We start from the raw sequence: 11388 nt of genomic DNA, 5'->3' as shown, positions 1-11388 counted from the left end.
ATATTTTATTTATTTATGCCCGGATCTGGCTTATTATAGCGCTTTGGCTGAAGGAACCCCTTCGGAGTTTGCACCCCTACAGTGAGCGTAGTTAATTTATATCAAGGGATGGATCTTGCCTGAATTATTTGTATTTGGGGATCGATTTTCCCTAGGCTAGATTGGCCTTATATGATACTGAGTGACTTATTGTAAGTTGATATATAAATTTGGGATGGATCTTTCCTGGGCTGGATTGGCCATATACAATATTGAGCGTGAGGTTTTATTTATATTTGATTGGGCGAGATTTGTCATGTACATTGCTGCGTATTGATCATGATAAATTGTAGAGTGAGACCAAGAGATTGAGTACTCTGAGAGTGTGAGTACATGAGTTCATCACTGAGATGCATTATTTTTGACATGCGTATTTGAAATACAGGCATAGAGATGCATTTCCTCACGCTACACGATTTTGGTGCCATTCATGATTTCACCTGCATAGTGACATGTAGGCATAGAGATGTACTTTCCTCATGCTATCTGAAAAATAAAACATCTTATTTATTGTTGAAAGGATTTTGGGAAAAATCACAGTTTTCGAACTTACTCTTTTGTTTTTGGTATTTTCGGTGGAAGATTTGGGACTTACTGTTATACTTGAAAAGCATACCTACTTTCTGTAATTATGAACGAGTTAAGCATCTTATCTCTGAGTTATTATCTTGTATCATTCTTTTTCTATTGTTATGAACTGTGACTGGTTTTTGGAGTTGGGCTCGGACCCTTGTCCCAGCTCGTCACTGCTTTCAACCTAAGGTTGTGTTTGTTACTTATTGAGTACATGGGGTCGGTTGTACTCATACTACACTTCTGCACCTTGCGTTCAAATGTAGGATGCTGATGTTGATGCTTATGGCGGGAGTTGGATCTGAAGATGTACCTGCATTCCAGTTATGACTATCATTTGTCTTTAGGAGCATTAGATTTGAATTCTGTTCATTTACATTTCAAATATATGTTGTAATTATTTCAGTTCAGTCTTATAAAAATCTAAATCTTAGAAACTCATAAGTTTTACTATCAGTCCTTGGGAAGTTCTTTGTACAAAAAGAGTTATATTATCATTTCTTCTCTTTAAAAATCTCATTAAATTGGATAGTTGTTGATTGGCTTATCTAGCGGGTTCGGTAGGTGCCATCACGTCTAGCTAAATTTTGGGTCGTGACACATACCCTTAAGTTTGGGTGGTACATTCTTATCACATAAAACACCAGATGCAAGTCTCAATTTCATCCATCCTGCTCCAATACGATGAGTAACATCCCCATAAATCTACCCATTTCATTTGATAATAGACCCAAGATACTTGAAACTAGCTCTCGTATGGATGACTTGTGTATCAAGGCTCACGTCCACATCCGCACCCTCAGCTCGTCACCGAACTTGCTCTCCAAGTACTCAGTCTTGGTCCTACTCAACTTGAAACCTTTATACTCCAAGGTCTGTCTCCAAACCCCTAGTCTCGCGTTCACTCTTCCTCGCTTCTCATCAATCAGAACAATATCACACGAAGATAACATATACCATGGCACCTCCCCTTGAATGTTGTGTATCAGTGTGTCCAATGCCAAGGCAAATAAGATTGGTATAAGATCCGAACCCTGGTGCAATCCTATCACAACTAAAAAGTGGTCTAAATCCCTCCCCCTACTAGGGTCGTCACTCATGTCTTGGCTCCATCATACATGTCCTTAGTCACTCTAGTGTAAGCCACTGGAACACCCCTATCCTCCAAACACCTCCATATAATCTCCCTCGGGACTTTGTCGTATGCTTTCTCTAGATCAATGAACATCATATATAGTCTCTCTTCCTCTCCCTATATTGCTCCATCTACCTCCTTACAAGGTGAATGGCTTCCGTAGTCGAAAGTCCCCGCATGAATCTGAACTGGTTGTCGAAAATAGACATGCTCTTCCTCACCCTCGCTTCCACCACTAAATCATCTACTATATAAGCAAAGGACAAATACTAATACATGATCTATTTAAAACTTTATTAAAATTGAATAAAAAATTATTCCATAGTAAATATTATATCCAAACCGAACCCATAATTAATAGTATATGTCATAACAATAATAGAATAACATTAGTCATGTTCGTTGTTGTACTATACAGAACATACTACATCATGCAAATATCAATTTTTGAAGAGTTTATAACATTTATACACCGACATTCTATTTTTTTGCACTATCGGGTTACCTGAAAGATAGGTATAAGCAACAATCCATAATAAGTGAATGAGGATTGTAGGTGATGAAAATTTAATTAAAAATCAAATTCATAAGATATTTGGATTTAATATCAAATTATAAATTTTGGTTCAAATAAATATTGTGGGCTAATATATATTAGGCCAATTACTTAATTCTAATTAATTAAATGCCCAATGTTATTAGGCTAGCCAATAAGATAATCTTCTACTAATTGGGTCGACTTATGAACACCAAGCCCATGGCCCATAAGCCTTTCTTGGAGGGTACTTTGATCTACCCCACACCTATAGAAAAGGAGTCATTTCTCTCATTTCAGGTGAGGAAGAAGTTGAGGTCTAACAAGAAGATACAAGGGAGCTCATGGATCAAATATCGCTATCCTCTACAAACGGCAAGAATTAAAGCATTTACGCACTTCAACACAAGTTTCAAATATTCAAGATCAAGAAACAAATAAAATAAAATACAAGGCATGCCTTCAAGATCGAGGCTATTTTTTCGTGGCAAAGTATTTTTCGTGGTGACTATCAAGGCGTTCCTGATGAATAAATCAAACTCAAATTTAAGATCAAACTCAAACCTTGAATTTAGCTTAGAAAAGAAGAATTAGAGGAATCATACAAACTGTAATGATTATATTATTCAAAATAAAATACTACGATTGTTGTAGTACTCAATTATTTTATGCAAATTTTATTGTCTACAAATTCTGGCACGGTTAGTGGGACAATCTCTACCTCATATCTCAACTTTTCAGTTATCAAAATTCAAGACACATTGAAATGACTTCAAAAAAGATCAATTCCACTCTAGTTTCCTCTACGGCTGCTAATTCCATGTTCCATGCTAATATATAAAGCATCCTTGATATCACCTTTGGACTCCATGAACTAGTTCTAATGAGCAAAGAAAGCTTGCTAGAACAACAAGCACTCCAAGTGTCGTCCGCATCAACTCTTATTTTCGGATTTTCCTCAAAAGGAGCAAGATTCCCTACCAACGCATTGGAAGGAGGAATCAATGCTATTGAAAATATTAAGGAGACACTAGCTCTGCTTAACCTCTCTGGATCTAATAACTCTGCTATGAAGGAAGAGCATGGTACTTCATGTGGTAGATCCTCCCCGCTTATACCGAATAAAATGATCCAATTGAGGATCAATTATTATGATAGTCCATGCTACTCTTTGTCATCCGTAACGTCATGCAAGCAACGATAATGAACACTTTATCTGTGGAGGAGAAACTAACAAAATTAATAGAAGCAATTTTTAGCTTTACCAAGTGCATGAAAAATCAAGATGCTCGAATTGACAAGTTAACGGATAAGTTCAAAGTGTTGATGGAAGGAGAATACAACCAATAACCTGGAAATCATTCTGAAGTTCAAGAGAGTGATCCTCCTCAAGGCAAGTAGAGTCCACTAAGGAAGTCCATATCTCATAGGAAGGGATAAGTCCAATCAATCAACTAAAAGAGTTCATTAAAGGAACCATAAAAAATAAGTATAAAGTTACTTCCAAGTCCTTCATTACATATGCAAAGTCGTACACTGCACTGATCGATAGCTTCAAGATGCTTACTAGACATCAACCCCCAAAATTCCAGCAATTCGATGGCAAGGGAAATCCAAAGCAACATGTGGTGCACTTTGTCGAGACATGCAATAATACTAGGACTTATGGGGATTACCTTTCCAAGTTGTTTGACGGCTCACTAAAGAGAAATGCTTTTGATTTCTGTACAAACCTCGAGTTTGGATTGTTAATAGCTGGGATCAGTTGGAGCAAGATTTCCTCAACCTCTTTTATATCACAAGGCGTATGTGATCATGGTGGAACTTATAGATACTCGTCAACATAAGGATGAAGTAATTATCAACTTTTCAATGGTTGGAGAAATGCAAGCCTCAACTACAAAGATAGGCTTGATGAAGCTTTTGGTGTAGATATGTTCATTCTAGGCATGCACTTGATTTTGTTATATCTTACAAGATATCAAGCCTAGAATTTTTGAAGAACTTGACACTCGTGCCCATGATATGAAATTAAGCATGGCCTCTGCTTGAAATGAAAGATTGCATGTTTGTGAGCCTAGAAAAAAGGAACGACGAGTAAAAAGTCAAGAAAAGGAGAAAGTTCGTACACAAGTATGAAAGCAAAGAAGTTATGTATGCCAACACATCACCTGTTAAGTCCGCAACAAAGGTGAGAAATAAGTAAAGTATGAAATTAACTTCTTTTCAAGATAAGCCATGTGGAAAGTGGAATATAAAAAAAATGGAAGAAAAAAGGTACCCATTTTAGATTCTAAGGTGCCCACAATTTTTGAAGAACTACCCGAGCTAAAGCTCATTAAACTTTCTGAGATGAAGCGGTCAAATGAAGTTGGAAAAACTCATGATCCAAATTACTGCAAATATCATAGAGTTGTGAGTCAACCTCCTGAGAAGTCCTTTATCTTCAAGGAAAAAGTTATGGACTTGGCTTGTGAAATGATGATCGTTTTTGAAGATGAGAAGGAAAGTGCAAATCATGTTTCTATCACCTTTGGCTCATTTGATCTAGATGTGTTCATGCAGTCTTGGAGAAAGTAAAGATGAAGAATTACTAGAGAAAAACAAAGTTGAAGTTGAAGTTGATCAGAAGGATGATGAAGATTGAACCTTGGTGACTCGCCGTTAACGCCCCAAAAGAAGTTCACGAAAAGAGTCAATAGAATAAATAATAAGGAAAATGATTGTGAAAAGACTGATGAAACAAAATCCAATTAAGTATTTGAAGAAGCAAAAATTAAGGTGAACTACCCTCAAGACCTATAATATCCAGTGACTTTGGAGGAATTCTTACCAAGTTGGTTCCGCATAAAGATTTTCCATGATGGTATTGAGGCCTCTTGTTACAATGTTGATAAAGGAGAATAAAAGAGTGATGTCATATCGTTGGCACCATCTTCAAAGTTGAAAAATCTTATCGAGTCCATTACTTAAGAAGTGAATTATAGTAAGGAAAAAGTCACAATCACAAGCAACAGTCTTATACTAGGTGACACTCATCATAATCTCCAATTATACATAATTTTTTATATGTGCAATGAAAGGGTGAATCTAATTTTGATTGATGGAGGATCTACAATGAATATTTTACCAATTTACATCGTGAAAGAACTTGGCATTCCTATGGACAAACTCTCATAAAGCGCTTGATAATTTAAGGATTCAATTAAGGGGGCAAAGATCTATATGTGCTAACAAATTGGAGATCACTATTGGAGATATGCAAGAAAGTACATGTCTACAAATGATTGATGCAAAAACTTCGTACAATGTCTTACTTGGAATGCCTTGGATACAGGAAAATATCGTAGTTGCATATACCTGTCATCAATGTGTGAAGTACTAGGAGGATGGCATCAAAAAGAAGATAGTTTCTGATGACAAGTCATTCACCGACACTGAGTCACACTTCTCTCATGCAAGTTGTACTTGAAGAACCATACGATAAAGGAAATAAAAGCCGACAAAATCAAAAAGGCCAAAAGTGATAAGTTCACAATAAAACGATCTGAGGTAGTTGCTGATAAAGTCAAAGTTGTTATTTAGTACAACTTAGCCCAAATAAATCTCATAGATGGAGCATCATGTCTTATAGAAAGAAAGTGAGTAATGTGCTTTGCTATATCCCTAAAATAAAAAAAGGAAGGTTAATCATCCAATCTCCAAACTATGTGCTGAATGGGTTAACTCTTTCAATCAAATGAATTGAGGCAATAAAATTGTCCTCGAAGCTACTGGGGAGGGAGGGGGGTTCGTGGCCCAAAATATTACACAAAATATGGCACTCCTTGCGAAGCATAGGGATAAAGGTTTTGATTTTAATGCATATATGTTATTTGCAAAGGCTGGATGCAACTCCAATGAGCCGTCAAAGTTACAGAAACTCCTATCAAAAGCTTCTACAAATCAATCATGTAAATGCTTATGGGTACACACAACTATCTATAGTTCGCGTATAAGAAAGGCAAGCAACAACTATATCATTGTAGAAGAGGAATCTACTACTTCCAATAGGCCTTCTATCTTTGTTCAAGTTGGAAAATCAGTTGTGAGAACTTTTTTATTTAAGAAATTATTCGTATTAAAGAATAATAACAAGTTCCAAAGAATTTTTTCAAACATAAGAACACCCACATCACCTAGAATCCAAAAAATCTCTTAGGATTCAGAAAGTCCAGTTTCTAAAATGAGGCGATGAACAAAACTCTTGGTCTCGTCTGAGTAGGTATTGAAGGCAAAGCCATAAACTTTGGTCAACACCAAGGAACATAATAAAGAAAAAGAAAGTGTGAGTTCTTCATATCATGTTACAACACAAGGCAAGAAAGATACGTTATCTCTAATGGTGGTTGGTAAAACATTGGAGGATTTCTTGGTGTTACCATATATCTTTCATTGATGGAGACCCCTAAGAGGATGAAGATGCTCTACCAGAACTTGAAGAAGGTGTGAAGGTCATGGTTGATTTATTGAAATAAGTTAACCTCTACATAAATAAAGAACCGAGGCCCACCTATCTAAGTACTTTACTGACACTTGATGAAGAAAGTGCTTGTCTCAAGGTACTCAAGGAGCATAGAGATATATTTGCTTGGAGTTGTAAAGAAATGCCTGGCTTGGATCTCAAAGTAGTCATCCATCGTCTTGTAGTCACAAGTGGGGCTCATCCTGTTAAGCAAGCTAAAAAGAACTTTAGGCCAGACTTGGTCACTTTGATTAAAAATAAAGTTATAAAATAATTGGATCTGGATTCATTACTGAAGTCAGGTACCCCACATAGACAAGTATTATTCCTGCGAGGAGAAAGAATGGCTAAATTCAAGTTTTCATTGACTTTAGGTATCTAAAACTGCATGCTCTAAGGATGAATTCTTGCTTCCTATTCTAGAGCTTATGATCGATGCTACTACTAGTTACAAGGCAATTTTTTTCATGGATACTTCATCAGGATATAACCAAGTTCACATGGTGCCAAAGGATAAAGAGCTTACTACATTCTTCACCCAATGGTATTTATTGCTATAAGGTGATACCTTTTGGCTTAAAGAATGCTGGTGTCACTTGCCAAAGGGCTATGCAGAATATCTTTATGTTACGACCCGACTGTTTATTTTGAGAATTTACACTTTGTTCAGTGGTCTGAGGTCTTGAGCAGCTTCATATGCTGTATTATGACTTGCGTGTATCGTCTGTTTTGGTTTTCGAGTGGTTCAGGATTAATTTGGAAGAATGATTCTCATTTTAGAAACTTTAAGTTGGAAGAGTTGAACATGATTGACTTTTGTGTATATGGTCTCGGATCGAGGTTTTGATAGTTCTGTTAGGTCCAGATGGTGATTTTGGACTTAGGCGTATTTCTGAATTTAGATTTGGAGGTTTCTAGGTTATTTTGGTTTGAATTGACAAAAAATGGATAGTTGAAGGTTTGGAAGGTTAATAGGGTTGACCAAGAGCTGAATTTGTTGATATCAGGTTTGGATTGCGGTTCAAGAGTTGGTATGAGTCTGTTGTATCATTTGTGACTTACATGTAAAATTTGAGGTGATTCTAAGATGAAATATGGTTCGACATGCATGTTGGAAATTGAAAGTTCATTAGTTCATTAGACTTGAATTGATGTGCATTCATACTTTTTTATGTTGTTTGGCATGATTTGAGGCCCCAAATAGGTTCGTGTTATGTTTTGGGATTGGTTGGTGTACTTGGTCGGGGTTCCAGGGGCCTGGGTGTGTTTCAGATGGGCTACAAGCCATTTCCTCATGTCTTTGAATTGTTGATGGCTGGTGTCTGATGTTCTTCGTTGCGATCGCGAAGAGGATGCCGCATTCGCGTAGTGTATTTTTGTGGCCGAAGAACTCGAGGGCCAAGGCTGTTCAATTTGTATGGTTTCCATTTATTCTTTAATTGTCTATTTCAATACTAATCTATTCTTTTTATTTTGTATCAAGTTATATCACGTATCCTTAGAACCGTGTATAAATTCATTGCTATCCAATTTTAGGGTGAAGGGCCTAATTTAAAATAGATGGGCTGACCATAGAACTTAGGGTGGTTTTGCGACAAGCAGCTGGTGCACATAGGTCACGTTTATCTTATTAGATTCTAGTCGATCAATTACTTTCTAGGGGCCTGCAACTTTGAAACGGCGCGAGACTATGAAATGTCATCAAAGCCCTTTTTGGCTCTTCCGTCACATCAATTTATTATCCCGCTCCTTAAATCCCTTTTTCTAGCAGAATTGCAATGCAAAAACGAAAATGATGCTTCCAAAAATAATATAAACATTCTTAATCTCAAATTATAAGCCAGGTTAGTGTTACAAAATCATACCTTAAAGAAAATATTTTTGAATTTTTCCCTAAGAAAGAACAACTAGAAAGACAGTACTCAATACTTTTGGATGATTTGAAAAATTAAGGTAAGGTCTGGATATAATTTTCGCAGAATTTTTTTTAATAAAAAGATACACGTATCTGAATGCTTGCTATTAAGGGTGCGAACATGAATAAGAAAACAGTCAATTTTTTTTTTTTTTTTTTGGGTGTAGTTTTAGGTTTGAAGAAATTTGTATTGGATTGTTTTGAGATAATTGGTCTCTAATTCACCTGTTTTAGAGAAAAAAAAGTAAAATATTAAAATATTTATAAAAAATTGTGGAAAATTTGTTCGAATCCCTACTAAACAGGTGTTGTTATAAATAAATAAATAAGTAAAGGTTTCATGTGAAAAAAATAAAAAAATAAAATTTTAAGAATCTGCTAAGAAAAATGAAAAAGCTAAGCGCCCGGGGAAACCGAAAATTTCACCTTTTATTGGGAGAACATCGACACCAGTATCATATTTGATTGTAAGAAAACAAAAGCAAACAATTTGATTTCAGTTAATTGCAGTTCACACAACTTGATCGAACAATTTAACAAGATTCCTTGTTTCCTGAAAACTGCAACAACCAGAGACTATAGCAAGATACATATTCTTGTTCTTGTGATAAAAGGAAGAAAAACAAAAGCAGAATCGTCAAATTTTCTTGACAGTATTGAAGAATCATACTTAGAATTACTCCCTCCATTTCAGTTTATATGAAACTATTTTTTTTGGTCCGTTCCAAAAAAAATGACTACTTCTAAATTTAAAAACAATTTAGCTTAAACTTACAATTCTACCATTTATTAAAAGTTTTTATAACCACACAAATACTAGATCTGGATTTCTTTTTGACTTGTTTAGGAGCACAAATTCCAAAAGTCTTCATTTTTTCATATATTCCGTGCACAGTCAAGTGGGTTCAGATAGTAAGGGAGGGAGTACTATGTAGTACAATTTAAGATCTAAAACCGTGCATGCACAGCAAAGTTCAAGTGTTTTTCATCTTAGCTGCTAATATATTTAGAAGGTCGGAGTAGTGAAAACTCATGTCTCCCAACAAATTTTCTGCGGACAGCTGATCAATATTTACTGGAAAATCTTGATCTATTGGCAGCGATGATAGCTGAGAAAATCCAAAACCATTGTTAAAATAGGGAAGAGAGATTCCAGCTGCTCCTCTTTCGTCAATACAGAAACCTAAATGGTTCTTCACATCCTCGTTTGATTGCTTAGCACAAAAATCATCACTTGACATAGGCGTCGGCTTTGGAAAGAAACCATTTAAGGCCTGTTCTAAAAAGCCAGAATCGGAAGGCACCGTGGGAAAGAAATCCATGCCCGAATCAACTGAACACGAGTTGTTTATTTGATCATCTTTGACTTTTTGAGGAGTCATAGGAGCAATGCTAGAAGTAGAGTAGCTGGTAGCTTTTGGGGGAGAAATTAAACAAGACTGATTCACCAAAGAAGATGAAGAAGATCCTGCGAAGGTGGCACTGGAAGTTGAAAAATTTGTGCTATTTCTATTGAATATGAGAGGAAGTTGTTCATCGAAAGGGGTAATATTAATATTCATGTTCAAATCAGTGTTCGATGAAAGGGACGAGTCCGAGGAGGAGGAGTTGAGAATTTCATGAAAGAGAAGCAAGTTCAAAGAATCATTGCTTTCCTCTAATGCTGTTTTCCTACCGACGTCCCCACCTGATTTTTGAGGACTTGACTGAAAGAACTGTCTGATTGGTAAGTCCTTAAGATAAAGCTGATGATAACGATTAGCTGCTTTGGTAGAAGTGTAGTTCAACAAAGGTATATTTAGGAAACTATCAGTAGTTATAGTAGTAGGATGAGCAGGTGGAGGGTAAACAAAGTTAGTTCTTGCTTTAGCACCGCGCATGGCTCTAGCAGCACAATCATACGCACAAGCTGCTTCCTCAGCTGTGTCGAAAGTGCCCAACCACTTCCTCTCTTTGGACTGAGGGTCGCGGATTTCCGCCGCGTACCGGCCCCAAGGACGGCGGCGAACACCACGGTACCTCATGGTGACACCACCACCACCACCAGCAGCCCTGTCTTTGAGTGGTCTCTTGTTGGTGCCACATCTCTTAAAAAGGGTACTAGAGATGTTGGTTTGAAGAGGCTTTATGGCATCTTGCATTTTTGATGATTACTTGATTTGGTGTTATGTAATAATTTGGAAAAAAAACAAACTCACACAACTAGCAAGTTGTTGAAGGAACGATCAGATTCAGATATATATGAAGCTCAATGGAGATATTCAAGTTTGAGCTCAATGGTAACGATCGATCAGGTTTAAAACTGGATTCAGAAACAGTTTTTAGGAGATATTCACTTGCAGCAAGGAAGGTGGTCTTGCAAAGGGAATGTAATGTAGCTGGGTCCGTGGAATCCAACTTGTATTTATAATTGGCGTGCGTCATGGGGTTGCGGTTGAATTTATGGAAAAATTTATGCGCAGCAGCTGACAATTAATAGGTAATAAATTGATAGTATAAAGAATTAACTCAAAACATAAATTCTAAATTGATTCAGCTCTATGCAACACACGGTTTCTGGAGATATTTCAATCACGTGGTTGCTCTTTATGCAGGGAGGAATTATATTTTCCGCCTAACTTGATAATATGTAGGGTACAACACCCTCAGAACTCATTTTTCCCACTATTACAATATGAGGAGCATAT

At 36.6% G+C, this 11388-nt stretch overlaps 1 protein-coding gene across 1 annotated transcript; it reads right to left on the bottom strand.

Annotated features, from left to right (window-relative positions):
• Positions 1 to 9225: 9225 nt before the first annotated feature.
• LOC104226341 (ethylene-responsive transcription factor ERF086-like) lies at positions 9226 to 11147 on the bottom strand. Its single transcript, XM_009778312.2, has one exon. The coding sequence runs from the start codon at positions 10840 to 10842 to the stop codon at positions 9676 to 9678; it is 1167 nt and encodes a 388-aa protein (XP_009776614.1). The 5' UTR covers positions 10843 to 11147; the 3' UTR covers positions 9226 to 9675.
• Positions 11148 to 11388: the final 241 nt, after the last annotated feature.

The sequence above is a fragment of the Nicotiana sylvestris genome, chromosome 4 (genome assembly GCF_000393655.2).
Source record: "Nicotiana sylvestris chromosome 4, ASM39365v2, whole genome shotgun sequence".
In the NCBI taxonomy this organism is placed as follows: Eukaryota; Viridiplantae; Streptophyta; class Magnoliopsida; order Solanales; family Solanaceae; genus Nicotiana; species Nicotiana sylvestris.
Note: the sequence above shows the minus strand (reverse complement) of the source record. Positions and strands in the feature narration are given on the sequence as shown.